The 14,697-nt window shown below is 52.0% G+C and overlaps 2 protein-coding genes and 1 long non-coding RNA gene across 4 annotated transcripts in view; 1 reads left to right on the forward strand and 2 right to left on the reverse strand.

The window, feature by feature from the left end:
• Window positions 1-1,820, reverse strand: part of GNAS (GNAS complex locus) — a 66,855-nt gene extending 65,035 nt beyond the window's left edge. The window contains exon 1 of the mRNA XM_082361633.1: window positions 1,763-1,820. Coding sequence (XP_082217759.1) covers window positions 1,763-1,805 — 43 coding nt within the window. The 5' untranslated portion in view covers window positions 1,806-1,820. The remainder of the gene's footprint in view (window positions 1-1,762) is intronic.
• The window catches only part of LOC309613991, a 32,473-nt gene that overhangs the window by 8,394 nt on the left and 9,382 nt on the right, over window positions 1-14,697 (forward strand). The window lies entirely within an intron of this gene.
• On the reverse strand, window positions 1,805-2,898 carry LOC309613990 (neuroendocrine secretory protein 55-like; the record flags this gene model as incomplete). Its single annotated transcript, XM_082361634.1, has 1 exon — window positions 1,805-2,898. Exon 1 carries the CDS (start codon window positions 2,537-2,539, stop codon window positions 1,805-1,807), a length of 735 nt encoding a protein of 244 aa, XP_082217760.1. The 5' UTR covers window positions 2,540-2,898.

Below are 14,697 nucleotides of genomic sequence, written 5' to 3' on the forward strand. Positions count from 1 at the left end.
TTCCCCGCTGCCCAGGGAAGCCCCCTTCCCGGTATTTACTAGTGAAGACCAGAACAGCATCCAACAGCCATTAGTCAGCGCTGCAGCCCAGCATAACTAAGTTCTGGGGCTCCGCGACGCCTTTCCCAGGGAAGAGACCTGGAAGGAAGACCCTTTAACGTGTGTTCCTTCTGGCCGCAACCTTATCTTAGGAGTCTAAGAACCTGACCCGTCTTTTCAAGTCTCAAAACGTTTCACTCCCCCCCCCCCCCCAAATCATTCTCATCAGAACAGCTCAAACCAACGCCAGACGAGACGCGCGCGCACCAAGATACGGCCAATTTCCAAATCGGGTGAGGTTTTGTAAATACATTTCACTAACCAGTCTTTTCCCCCAGGATTGGTGAGAAAGGCACACTTTCCGCACCGAAGATGCGTTACCGGATTGCGGCCGTTTTTGTGCTCCGACACCAGGGCAGCTTCGCCTCCAGGTTACAGATTCCAAACTTAGCTCCACCCCAGCTGAAAATGGCCGGTGCACGCAGCCTCCCCTCCGCTCCCCTCCCCTCCTCGAGGCTGCCGTAGCCGCCGGCCCCTGCCCCCTCTCGACCGATCGCCCAAGGACTTGCGTCGGATCCAACACCTTTCCCCAGCTCGGCGGGTGCCGCGCTCTTTGGGGACGCGTTGTAGGGTTCCCTGGTGATAGGCGCGACTCCCTCTCCAGCTTGTTCCTTGTTCCGCTTTACCTTTCCGCTCGTGACCACCTCGCTGACCTCTTAGCCCCTCTCTTACATCCCCAGGCCCTTGCGCAAACAGCCCGGGACCTCTCCAGACAAGCTGCACCCAGCCCCACCACCAGACTAGCTGCGCCAAAAGGCTAGCGATGCCCCGACGTGACCAAGCCCACGCCACCAACCCTGGTAGCCCGTTGGGCACCTCCCAAGACTCCCGTACCTCCTCTGCCTGCCCTCCAAGCACCGGTGACTCGTGGGGAACCGCCGGCCGGCTCTTAGAGGTCGGCTCTGGGGCGTGCGGGCAGGTGCGCACGCTCTTTGCTGCGGTCTCCGGCCCCACGAGCGCCCGGAGACGGGCGGTGGCGGCCAGGACCGGCGCGCAGCCGCGGGGGGCACTGGCGCCGAGGTCCGGCGGCTCCAAATTGACAGCGACGGGACCTGAGCTCTAGGCTCCGAGCGTCTTAAGCGGCGCGCTCGCGCGTGCGCGCGCGACTTTCCCCAGGAGCCGGCAGTCTCCGGAGTTGTCGCCCAATCCCAGCCTGGTTAGTATTTGCACATTGCAACAGTGTCGCTACAGCCGGGCGGCTCTGCTTTCTGAAAGTTGGCGCGAGCACCTCCGAACCACGTTTCTGGCACCCGCCAAGGCCAACTGGTTTGAGACTACTTACTCTAGGAGGGAAAAAAGCACGTAAAGCAAGTGACTTACCCGTGCCTTCTGGGTGTGCAGCTCGAAACCTGGGGCGCTCTCGGAATTCAGTCGTGCATCCTGGACACCAGCTCGGAGACCTCAGGCTGTCTCCAGAGGGGCGCGAGGAGCGCCCCGCCGCCCCTCCATCCAACAAGCCTTTGGCCACCCGGGCGCCCGCCAGCGCCCTGGGGGAGATTCGCGGAGCTCTTCCCAGCTCGCCCTGCGCCCCCGCCTCCAGGGCTAGCTAGCTGAGCCCGCTCTCTTCCCGCCTTCCTTCTAACCTGCCTTTGCTTCTCCCTCCCTTCCTCCCGCCGCTCCTGCACCGACCCCAGACTCCCCAGTTTAGCGGTGGGCCACCAACCTGGGTCAAAGAAAACAAGGAGAATCTGGGGCGCGTCCTCCATTAGTGACGCCGAATGGGGATGGGTCCCCTTTTGGAAGGAGACTCCGGAGATGGGTCGCGGCGGGTGGGCTTCTTCGGCTTGCAGCGGCGCCGCCGCTGCTTCTCCTCCTCCTCTGGCTGCTCGGACTCCTCGGGGTCCCTCGGATCCTTGTCCTCGGGCTCGGGCTCCTCCCCTTGTCTGGGGCTCTCAGACTCCCGAGTGCTGGGCTGCGCGCGACTCGGGGAGGCGTCGGGGCTCTGCAACCTCAGGGCGTTGAGACGCTCAGTGAGAGACTGGTCGAAGGTGCGGCGCTTGGGCACCACGGGGCCGCGCTCGTCCTCGGGCTCGGTCTCAGGCTCAGTGGCGGGGGCGGTCTCAGGCTCGGTCTCGAGGTCGGTCTCCGACTCGATTTCAGACTCGGTCTCGGTCTCGGATTCGTAGTCGAACTCTTCCTCGTACTCCAGGCACTCGGGGAGGGAGAGCTCGCGGTCTGCCTCCTCGTGCTCGTGGTCGGATTCGGGGGGCTCGGGGAATACCTGGGCGGCGGAGCGGTGGTGGGCGTTAAGGAAGCTCCGGCGCTGGGCAGCCGCGCGCTGCTGGGCGCGGGCGCTGGAGGTGGCAAGGGCACGAAGGAGCGCGATGGAGCAGGAGAGCCAGAGGAGTGCGGTGGCTGCCCGGCGGCCTAGGGGTGGGCACAGATCGTTGTAACTGTGGCGAGCTCGGCGCCCTTGCTGAGCTCGGGACCTGCGATCCATCCTCACGCACACTCGGCGAATCCGACCCACCCTCTGGCTCTGCAGAGAGCAGCTCCGAAGAGCATCGGCTGCTAGAGCCGAAAAAGGTGCTCCTCGCGAGGTTAAGAAGCTGGGTGCGGAGGTCCCAGCCCCACCTCGGCGCGAGGAGAAAAAGGGAAGCACCTACCTTCTTGACCACTCAACTTTCTAAAGCTCCGCGCCTCTATTTGCCTCTCTGGGCAAAAAGAAGGGATGGGAAAAGGGGAGGAAAGGGCTGTCTCCTCCCAGGCTCCTCTCTCTAAGTCTTAGACTCTGCAGCCTAAGACTCGGGAGAGGTGCCTCCGCGGGTCCTCTCGCCTGGGAGAGGAAAGAGGAGACTGAGGCGAAGACAAACGGGGCGGAGAGGTTCTGCAAAGTTGCGCGCCCGGACTTCTGCCGGGCATGTGCAGTAGGGAGGTGGGGGCGGCTCCGCGCGAGTTGCGCAGTGGCGCCGAGCCCGAGGCGTAGACCCTAATGGGCCGGCAGGTGGCAGGAGGGAACCTTGTTTGAAAGGATTTGGGCGATGGGAGCGGCTGGGGGCCTGGCGGGTGCCAAGGAGCGAGGGAGCAAGCTAGCTACAGGTTAGAGTGCTTGCGCAGCTGGGCATGGGTTCTCCACGGGGTCCGTACCGCTCCCCAGCTTCTCCAGGGTTATCGATAAGTTGAACAAAGCCCGAAGCAGCTAAAAACCAGACCGCAAAATTGCGGATATTCCGGAGGAATGAGCATCTGTACGTCAGTATTAACGGTGCGGTTCCGGGCATTTTCCAGGGGCTCAATAGTCTGAGCATGGTAACCTCAGGCAATCATTAATCATGAGATCACCTTTGGCAGACCTGGTACAGTGACTGTAATCTGAGCAGTTTCCAATCCCCCCAACCACCAATGCGGTCTCAAGAGACTAATTAGTTACCTGATGGATAGATGAGCATCTTCCCTAAGAAGGACCCCCCACAGACAGACGGAGTGATGGTTTACACGTCCCCAAGCCTGTTGGTGGACCACCCTGAGCTCTAGCTGAGAACATGTGCCGAAAGTCTAATAAGCTGGAACCACTAGTTAATATCTGTGCTGATATTCAGTAGATGCAGCCAATTCTCTGCCCCTGGGGGGCGCTGCAGGGCGATCAGCTATCAAGGAAACCGCTGGGTACCACTCAAAGCTCTTTTCATAAATAGGTTTTCAACCAAGTGAGTTCATTCAACAAGTGAGTTCATTCAACAAATATTGAGTGCCTAGCACATGCCAAGCTCTGTTCTAGGTGCTGAAGATAGAGTAGGAAGAAGAAAAGGAAAGAGAAGAAAATCTTACATTAAGGAAAGGATACTTAGGATTAATCTGCTGTTACTAAGAGCATTAAATCACTCAGGACTCCCTCCTTACCCACCAACATTGTTTAACCCGGCGTGCATTCTAGTGAGAAAATTATTGGATCAACCAGAGCATTAGGGCTAAGGGACAGCTAGACACCCTAGGTCATGTCGTTGAACCCCAAAGGAAATGAGTCCATCTCTTTCTCAGCCCTGGAAAATCAAATGAGCTCCGTGTCCTCCTGGAGGGGGATCCCTGGAGTGGTCGTTGCTCAGGCAGGATGGAACTTCGGAAGCTCTGGGGTTCCAGCTGTAACCTGACCGCTGCTTCTGGGTTGTGCATGCCCTCCCCGTTAAAATACGGAGCATCGCTTTTGCCCTTGTGACAGGCCCACCGGTGGTATAACTCAGAGCAAAACCATCTTCCTAGAATCTGTGGAGGCAACAACAAGGCTTTACAGGTGGGACAGGTGGTTTTTCTTGTCTTTGAATCAACATGGGGGAAACTTGAAGAGTCCATGAGGTAATTCTGCCTTCCCTTCTGAGGTGGTCCACCAGGTGTCCCCTCCTGGCACTGCTTGCTGGTGCCCGAAGTGTCCTGCACCCACAGCTGTTCCTCGGTGTGGCGTGACTCCCCCTTGTCCCTCGCGCACCATGCCTGCCTTAGAGCTGTTGAGCCCAGAGTGAAGACCTTAGTGAGATCCTAGCAACCGTTTTGACATGTGGAGGTTTTGTTTCTGCATCTTCGCTGGGGATGGTCTTGAATGCTCCTGCCCTGTCTTCTTGGCTGTGTCTATCTTGCATCTTGTTTTCTTCGAGTTAGTTCGTAGCATTAAAATACTGATTGGTCTAATAAAGTGGGATTGATTGCAAACCTCGTAAAAGGACAGATGTCTGCGTTCTCGTTGTGCTCTCCTCCTTACCACTTTGCAGAGCGACTGAAAGGGTTTTATTTATCACAGGTGACTGGATGGCTCCAGTCATCATGTGGATGGTATTAGGGGACACGGGACAGGGCCCTTTGGAGCTGCAGATCTCAAATCCTGGTCTCTCAGCCCCAACCTGAGACATTTCCAAAGGCTCTGCTCACACTGACCCACCCGCTTTCTTTCTTCAATCAGCGCGGCCCCCCTGACAGTGAGTGGAACATAAAGACATCATTCAAGTGGTTCTCAGGGCACATTGGGAAAAAATCAGGAATATGTGGGTGCTGCTGAATGCCCTTTCAATGGAGACAAATGCCAGCTGTCAGCAATGAGGTGGATTATGATTCTTTAGTGTACATAAGAAAGTACTTCGTTGTGCAAAAGGAGTGCTTTCTGCCTATAATGGAGCTGGCAGCCCGGAGCCGATCCACTAATATAGATACACCGAGATTGCCTGCATTATTAAAAAATGTGCATTACATAATACGTATTTTTGGACTAGATTCTGCATTACTAATGCACTTTCTTCGCAAGATGCATTTTAATCAGCAAATGAACATTTAACAAAGCACTGCATTTAGAGCCCCAGTCATGTATAGTTACAGATACATTTCTGGCGTACATTCGACTCGGGCTCTGGGAGCAGGAGGGCCTCGCTGAAATACTCTTCCATCTCGCGCTTAGTGCCGAGGCTGAGCAAACGGCTCTGTGCAGAGAGCGCTCTTTAAAACGCATTACATGCATGACTTTAAAAGTGCTTGCTGCAGAGTGAATTTCTAAAAGGAGCAAGTGGGTGATGAACGGCCTCGGGTTGTTACCAGGCGAAGGAACGAGGGACTCTGTCTGTCTGCGGTGAATAAAATGTGTATGTATATCACCGGCGGGGCTCTGCCAGAGGGAGGCTCCTGAACCCATTGGACGGGAAAGCGCAGCTCCCAGTTCATTACGATCAGGTTCTTATTTGGATGAATCGTGAAGAATATTGTCTTCAGCCCCTTAAAGGATTGTCCTGTGGAAAAGGCACTAAGATGTATTTTATGTGGCTCGGGAGGGCAAAATTAGAACCTATGGGAGGCAGTTTCAACAGGCAGATTTAAGCTCAGCCCAGGGAAGGATATTCCAACAATTAGGGCCCTGAAATGGAACGGCTGTCAGGAGATGGTTGGCTCTTTGTCAGAAGCGGCGTTAAATCAAAGGACAGATGACCACATATTAGAGATGTTTTCCCTGGGACTCCTGAGCCAGGTGGAATTAGAACTCCACGCTCACCGAGTTCTTTTCAAGTCAGATTCTGGTTCCATGAAAGGGATCTGGAGGCCCTGGGAGAGGGGCTCGGGGGCTCTATTGATGGACATGCTCTTCCGACTCGGCTTCTATTTTAGAAGCATTTGAAAGTGCAAGTGGCTCAGCAGCAGGAAGGAATGTCTGGGTGGCAGTTTCAGGACACGAGCAAACAGGTGTCAGTGATGGAGCCTCGGCCAGTGGTTTGTGACCAGGGTAGGGCTCTGTGACTCTCCTCTCCGCAGCTCATTTGCTGAAGCAAAGAAATCCGTCTCTGTCTATTAATTGTATCGGGCCTCTGTGCCTCCCCTCCCTGAGCTGTCTCGGAAATTAAAAGTGAAGTTGGCTATTTAGCAATCACACGTTGAGTCACTTCTGTGACCAAGACACTCTTCCAGGCATCATGGGGAGACGGAGGTGATTGAGAAGTGACCAGCCCCTGTCATCTGACAACATGCATATCAATGTGAAATGCCCCCAACTATTAAAGAGTGGATTGCCAACAGGTGCCACATTCTAAATCCTCGCCAGATAGATACACCAGGGAGGGAAGCTGCCTGCCCGTGGTTACAATCAGGGAGAGTTCATCTGGTGGTTTTCTGAAAGAGGTGGGCTTTTACCTCGTCTGACTGTGAGGTTTTCTTTTCTTTTTTTCCGAAGCCCGTTAGAGGAGTGCTTTCAAGCCACCTGTTCCCGCACGCCTACTGTGTGCGAAGCCCTGTTCTGGTCACTCTAGGGGAGACAGATGACTCACGTGAATTCTCCAAAGGCTCGCCAGGCCATTGTCATGGGTCCCCTCGGCACCAACACATTTTCCAAGATGAGACACGAAAGTTTGGTTCTGCTTCGCCAGGCGAGTGGGTACAATCACTCTTGAACACATTTTTTTGGACAATCATTGATAAGGACTATTTTTAGAGATGGCGAGCTTTTCAAACTTTCCTTTGGGTAGAAATGAACTCAGGGAGTATGACGTGCTCCCCACCACTGACTGTGGCAATCAGCCAGAAAGGCTCGAGCCCACTGGGAATTTGGCATCGCCTTGCTGCCCGCTCCCCCAAAGAGGTCTGGGTACAGTACAAGAGCATTTGGCTCGCTTTTCTGGGGCACCACGTCGCTGTCACTCAGACGGCGCTGGTATCTGTCGGCTCTCACCAGTAGAAAGGGCGACAAGCCCGGGCTCCTGATTTTGTGATTTTGGGGGTGTGCCATCTAGAGCCAGAAGCAAACAATAGGGGGAAATCATCATCTATTTGACATGGCTGGCTTCTGTCCAGGCCTTTGTTGGGATTACAATGTTCTGTTTGTGCCCTTCGTTTTTAAAGGGAGATAGGATCAGAAGTGAGCTGTGTCCCTGTGCAGAGCTGCTGGGTCGTCCTCTCAGGAATGGCCCTTCTTTTCTCTTGGCTTTGTGTGCTGTCGAGGTAATCCTACCAACGCTACATCCACCTGCCTGCCTACCTACCTACTCCTGTCATGGGAGGAGCAATTTCTAGGCTCCTAATCCAACAGGAAGTGTCTGGAAGGCCCCTCCCCCAGGCAGAATGTAAGCTTGGGTGAGCAGGTCCTCCTGGGGTGTGGTGCCTCCCTTCCTCTGCTTTGGCTCTGGCTCTCAGCTTTCATGTGATGTGGTCCCTGGTTCACACTGGACTCTGGCCCTCTGCCTGGCTCTGTCCTGGAGAAATGGCGACTGGATTCTGTCACCTGCCCTGCCCCAGCCTGCCTGGTGCTCTCCTGTGGCCAGCGCTGCCCGTGGCCCAGGTGGCGCTGGTGTCCGCTGTGTCCTCTGCCCTGCCCAGCTGCCCCTCCTGAGGCTAGTGGGCGGTGGCTGAAAACACTGCTGACGGCAGAGGACCACTCACTCAGCTGTCAGGACCGTCCTGCGGCGCGTGGTTTAGCTTTCGTCCAGTCTCCCACCTGGTCCCCCGGCCACTGGCACTGACAGAGAGCCTCAAGGTTGTTTTTCTGTCCTGTGCTGAGGGTCTGACTCACCCCTTCAGGCTTGGTGGGGGAGCGAGGCAGCAGCGGGGCCGAGGGAGAGAGTCTCGCTGGTGTCCTGGTTCAGGATGGCACTCAGAGCTGTCCTTTCAGCCCAAGCTCTTCAAGACATGATTAGACCAATTTTACATATCTAGTCATTGAGGCCTCGGTAGATTGGGACTATTTCTATATGTGCAAAGTGAAGTGGAGAATTGAGGCAATTATCTTCAGGCAAATGATGCTGGGCTCTGTAATCAGCCCGTCCTCATAACTGGGGGAATCAGCCTCATTCACCGTGGCGGTGCTTTGAGTTGAAGAGGGTTCTAAGGTATTTGTTACGTGCTCTCGGCTTTGTCTTTCCCCGTGGCAGTCGGGGAAGGGCCATCCTGCCCGCACAGGTGTGAGGGTCTGTGGCACCCCGAGGCTGTGGGACCTGTCAGCCAGGCAGGGGCCAGGGAATGCTCTGGATCAGCTCCCTGTCGGCAGGTCCACGGCCAGGTGTGGTCCAGGTGACCGACCTCTGCTTCCTGCTTCTGGTGGAGGCCTACCCCCCGCTTCTTCCCTTGTGCATGAGGGTCCTGAGATGTTGGGGCAGATGATGGACAAGGTCACCTCCAGTGCCAGGATAATACAGGTCCCAGCAGGGCCCACAGTTAGACATGAACCACCCAAGGTAAAGAAGATGTCAGAAAACTAGAAGAAAAAAGAACAGGTCTTCTCAGATCAGAAATGAAAACTCATTATTGTCTGGTGATGATGACTTCTGGACCCTCCCACCTTCATCCTTTTTTTTTGGCTAAAAATCATTGTAAATTGGGAGTTTTTCCCTTTACTGGTCTAGAAATTCCTTCCTAAAAGAGCCGTTACTTCCCTCCCACCTCTTCACTCCTGAGGGAAGAAGGAAGAGCAAGACTTTTGTTTTTCCAGATCGCTGAGGTCTGATTGATTTGTGGCAAGTGAGGACTTCAGGCCTAACTGCCCTTGAGAAACATCCGTGTAGTTAGGAAGCCGAGAACAGCAAGAGGGCCCTGTGGGGCCTGCTGGGTGCTGGGCCGGTGGGCCGCAGCCCCTGACTAAGGAGCCCAGAAGGTTCCCTGGCACCTCCGCCACCCCACCCTCACACTCACAACTAGAGAACAAGATGAATCTAAGGAATTTCAAATCGTGTTTTGGACAGCCTCGGAGGTGGGAGCTTGAGATGGCCCTAAGAATTCAAAACACAGGAATTCAAAACACACAGGAATATGAAAGGTTTTTCTAGATTGTCAGGAAATCTTCATCTTTGTCACTTTGAAGTTTTCTGATGTTGCTTAATTAGTTTAAAAAAAACAAACAAACTCCGAAACTTCCTGTTCCAAATTGAGATGGGAAAGTTTTGAAAAACATCAGTCTGTCCTCAAGACTACAGTGGCATAGTGCGGCTTATGTATCTTTTATTGGTAGCGAGTTTACTTCTGCCGTGTTTGTTAAGCTGTGGCATCATTCCCCAGTGGTTTAGTTGGTTTACAGCCTTAATGATCATCGTTTCATGCTATATTTTAAGATCTGCTGGGGCAAGAATCTTCTTACTGCGTATTAATCTCAGACTCCTCTGATGGTTTTGTCCATTTATTTTTCTATAGAATTTAAGATTCGGGACTTCCCTCGTGGTCCAGTGGTTAAGAATCTGCCTTCCCATGCAGGGGACGCAGGTTCGATCCCCGCGTCCATGTGGGAACTAAGATCCCACATGCCGCAGGGGAACTAAGCCCGCGCGCCACAACGAAGACCCAGCACAGCCAAAAAAAAAAGAAAAAAGAATTTAAGAATCATTCTTGTCAAGTTCCATAATGACCCTGGTGATGCCTTGACTGGAATTTCATTTAATCTATAAGTTAGGAAATAGCATCATTTTTTTCTGTGTTTAGCCTTCAGCCGGAAGTATGGTCTCTCTCTTCGTTTGAGTTTCTATTTCTCCCATTAAGGATTTGTGTTTTCTTTATATAATTCTGATATATATATGTGGAGTTTGATATGTGAATATATATCATATATTTCCCAAGTATTTGATATGTTTATTGCTACTGTGAACGGACTCTCTTTTATCATTATATTCAGGCTGTTTATTTTGTGTTTATAGGAATGGTGTTGAGTTTTGTGCATTTTTCTCCTATTCTGCTACCTTTAGAATTGGTTGGCTTATGAGGCAACCAGGAGCCTGCTCGAGCAAACGCTCAGAGGAGGTTGCTGCAGGAGGATATTGTAGAAGGCAATCCCGCACAAGGGAGAGAGTTGAGCTAAGTCGGTGGTTGCCAAATGCCAATGCGCAGTGAAGTGAGAAAAATAAAGATGATGTAGTGGGGGTTTCATCAGGTTAAATTTATTCAGGGAAGGGACTGTCCTTGAGATGGAGGCTGCATAAGCATCCTACCTTTTGGTATTTCAGTGTCATTTCTTTTTGAATGACAATGGATAGTAATATGGGGTTTTTTGTTTTAAGATTTTGTTTTTAAATTTGGTATTTATTTAGTTTTTTACATGACTTTACTTAGCATATTGAAAAAAAAGAAAAACTGGGTGGCAACTCAGGTTGGCATTCCATATTTATTTGGAAATTTTAGCTTCATCTGAAATCTCAAAATCAGGAGCTTCCAACTCATGTCCTTTCCGACTCCACAGTTTTGTGATATTTGGTAATTCTGGGCTTTTTTAAAATTTAAAATAATTTTTTGTTTATTCTTTTGTCTTCTAGTTAGCCATATCATTTAGTTAAATTGGTGTTTTTATTTCTTCTTTCATCTTTTTCTGGTTTCTTCACCCTTCCTTTGTGTGTCGCCATGTTCTCTGAAAGTATGTGAGAGACAAGAATCTTTGCTCCTTTTCTAAATGAGATGGGTGCAAAGGGGCATCTCCTTGTGTTTCTTTCTTTAAAGGGATTTTGTCTTAATGTCTTTTCTCTGATAGTATTTAGGTGGGTTTTAAAAGGAAACAAGATGGTATCCAATGAGAGGAACTCAACAGAGGGAGTTGGGATGAGAAGCAAGAATCCAGATTTGGGACCAGCTGGGCTGAATATACACCTTGCCTTCTTCTGCTTCATAGATAACCAGTGGCATTACCTGTCTGGTCTTCTGCCTCCACAGTTGCAAAATAAGATCCTTCTAGGGTCCAAAGAAACCTGCCTTCCAGGGTTGTGGAGGTGATCAAATGAGGAAAGAAATAGGAAGTGCTTAGTAGTGGTTGATAGCAAGCAAACTGGTACTGAGCTGCTGAAATGAGAGTTCAGTCAGTGGTAGGGTAGCTGTCACTGACGGTGGTGGTAAAGGTCAAGAAGCAGGAAAGTGATGGTAAGGATTGGGAGGAGCCCAGCGAGGCAGAAAGGACCTAACGGAAAGTGGGAGAGACCAGTCATGTTGGGTCTTGTCTCTTAGTGCCCTCTTATATATCACATCTTCTTTATCCATTCATCTGTCATTGGACACTTAGGTTGCTTCCATGACCTGACTATTGTAAATAGCACTGCAGTGAACATAGGGGTGCAGGTATCTTTTCAAATTATAGTTTTGTCTGGATGTATGCCCAGGAGTGGGATGGCTGGGTCATATGGTAGCTCTATTTTTAGTTTTTTAAGGAACCTCCATACTGTTCTTCATAGTGGCTGCACCAACTTACATTCCCACCAACAGTGTAGGAGGGTTGCCTTTTCTCCACACCCTCTCCAGCATTTGTTATTTGTAGACTTTTTAATGATGGCCATTCTGACTGGTGTGAGGTGATACCTCATTGTAGTTTTGATTTGCGTTTCTCTAATAGATACTCGGTATCTTTTCATGTGCCTGTTGGCCATCTGTATGTCTTCTTTGGAGAAATGTCTATTTAGGTCTTCTGCCCATTTTTTGATTGGGTTGTTTGTTTTTTTGATAGTAAGCTGTATGAGCTCTTTGTGGCTTCTCGATGGAAGGTCTTAGAAGCCATAGTTTGATCTACAGAAATGCACTGAGTACCCACTATGGGCCATACTCTGTATTAGGCACCAGGATATGAAGGTGAGCTCTCTCCGACCCTGTCTCTCCACTCAGAGCTGGGGATCTGGAAACAATGAATCACCACGTGAAGGAGGTTCTCATTACAACCCGACTCGAGCTAAGGGCACTGGAAAAGAAACGTGCTTTTTTTTTTTTTTCAGAGTATACGGCGGAGGAAGCTGCCCTCGATCTGGGCACGTCAGGGAATACTTTCCTGAGAAAATGATGTGTGCACACTTGAGCTGTGAACTGAAGGATGAACGTGGGGTGGGGGTCGGGCGTACAGCTCCAAGGTCAGGAATAGCGTGTTCACGAGCCCTCTAGTGGAAAGGATGGCGTGTTAGGGGAACCAGCCGAAGGTCAGCAGAACTGGGGCACAGAGTGAGCTGGGTCTGGAGGGTGGGCAGGGGCTGCCACGAGGGGCCTCGTTGGCCTGGCAGGACGAAATGCGGTCTTTATCGTGTCTTGAACAGGGAAGCCTCTGTCCTGATGGGCAGGAGGTGCCGTCATCAAGTTGTCGGTTTCAAAAGTCTCTCTGGCCGCGGGGTAGGGGGATGGAATTTGAGGGGCAGAGAGATGGTGGCGGCTGGGAGCACGGCTTTGAGAGCTATTTAGGAGGTTGACCAACAAGGCCTGGCAGCAGCATGGATGTGGGGCATTGGCTGGGTGAAGGATGACACCTGGCGGAACTGGCCCAAGTCAGTGCCTTTCCCTGGTCTCGAGGGGACGGGGGACCTTGAGTTCTGATGGGGTGAGTGGGGTGAGAGGCGGCCATTCTAACTAACCTGTGGGGTTAGGGTCTTTTTTTTTTTTTTTTTGGCCATGCCGCGAAACATGCGGGCTCTTAGTCCCTGACCAGCCATCAGACCAGTGCCCCCCGCAGTGGAAGCGCTGAATCCTAACCACTGGACCGCCAGGGAAGTCCCTAACCTGTGGAGTTAGAAGTGCCTTTGGACCACGTGTGAGGAAGAGTCGACTAGGCAGAAAGAGGTCATGGGTCTGGAGCTCGACGGAAGGGCAGCCGTGGGAGCGGAAGGAATCTGGCGTTAAGGGGGGCACCAGGGAGGGGCACCCCGATGGAGGACAGAAGCTGTCCCCGAGCTGGAAGGGACCTGGGATACCAAATCTTAGCTCCTTGGCTGTGCAGGTGAGGAAACAGGCTCAGAGGTGGGTGGGACCTGCCAGCTAGTGGCAAAGCCGTCTCTCAGACGGGATCTTTTGTGGTCCAGCTTCAGTGCCTGGTTCGCTGTGCCAACCGGGGGCCTTCACGGAGACACGGAATGCGAGCCAAGGGCTCGGATGTCAGCCCCCTGATTCCAGATCTATTTTTTGTCAGCATCCAAATGGACAGTTCACAGCTTCACATTCTTTTCTTGATCACTTTAGAACTGACATTCTGCCGGCTCCTTATTAAAGAAAGAGCAAAGCAAGAGCTGGCTACAAGTGTTTGGAAGCTAGAAATAGAACTATACCATGCCCTTAGTAATCAAGCCTGGCAAAGTCCACACGGCAGCCAGGAGAAAGACTTGGGCGTGGTTAAAGTGAAGATTGTTTGGCGACACTCTCTTTTTCTGCCGGTTATTCAAATATCCAGCCAACTCCATAAGTACCAGTTATTACCTAAAGCTCGTCCCTCAAATATGGGAATTAGGTACAAGAAAGGCAAGTTAATCTTCCTCAAGACCCTTTCTCAGGATGTCTACTCCATGAAACCCGTGGTATATTAGCAGCTTCTCCCAGCCATTACTTTAAAAGATTTAATGTTTAATTACATGTGGAACATATGAATTAGATACATTACATAAGAAGTTAAAAATACTAACTAGAGCTAAGGCTAAAGGCTGCCTTAGTGACCCTCCACCAGCCACGGGCTCCATAACCCACCTCTCGAATCCCCCTGAGGTTACCGGCCAGTTTCCACAGAAAAATGGCTTTTTAAAAAAAACACAAGCAGCGTCTATGCCACTTTGTGGCTTTTCACTTGGCCCTGTATCTTAGAGACCCTTCTGCACTGGTTTCCGAAAGCTGCCTGGATTGTCACCCGTTGTCTCTGGTCTGAATAGAAGATACTGACAGTCACCTCCCTGTTGACGTGCGCTTGGTCCCTGTTGGAAGAGCGTTGCCCCCGTCCCGGCACCTGCTCCGTGTGCGCGTTCACAGGGGTTTCCCTCGGGTCCATCTCAAGCGGTGGGACTGCTGGGTCCCAGGTAGACATGGGGCTCTGGCTCAGCCGCCCTTCAGTACGAGGCCGCCAGTTCGTCCCCACCAGCGGTGCATCTGTCCCCACTCTCAACACCACCCCGTTCCTCTGACCCAGAGAACCCGGACCTCCCTGGGTTGGGAGTGAGGGCTCGGGGCTGGGCCTCTGGGGCTGTGACCTTGGCTTCATCATTCTTGTCTCGAACCAGTCAAGAAAAAACCTTGAACTTCAGTGAAGTTCGTTTCAGAGATCTGCCACGAAGACAAGGGGCGGGAAACCCCACTGAAAGATCTGAGAAGAGAGAGGCCAGGTGTGCTGGGGTCGGGGCCACTTTTAGTTCTTCCTGAAGGTAACTGAGCTCCTTTAGAAACAGCACCATTCACAGCACTACCTCGGGGTGGAGAGCTCCGCCGCGCTGGCTTGTTTTGAACCTGAGCGGG

This window comes from Balaenoptera borealis, assembly GCF_965194805.1.
Source record: "Balaenoptera borealis genome assembly, chromosome: 16".
Lineage (NCBI taxonomy): Eukaryota > Metazoa > Chordata > Mammalia > Artiodactyla > Balaenopteridae > Balaenoptera > Balaenoptera borealis.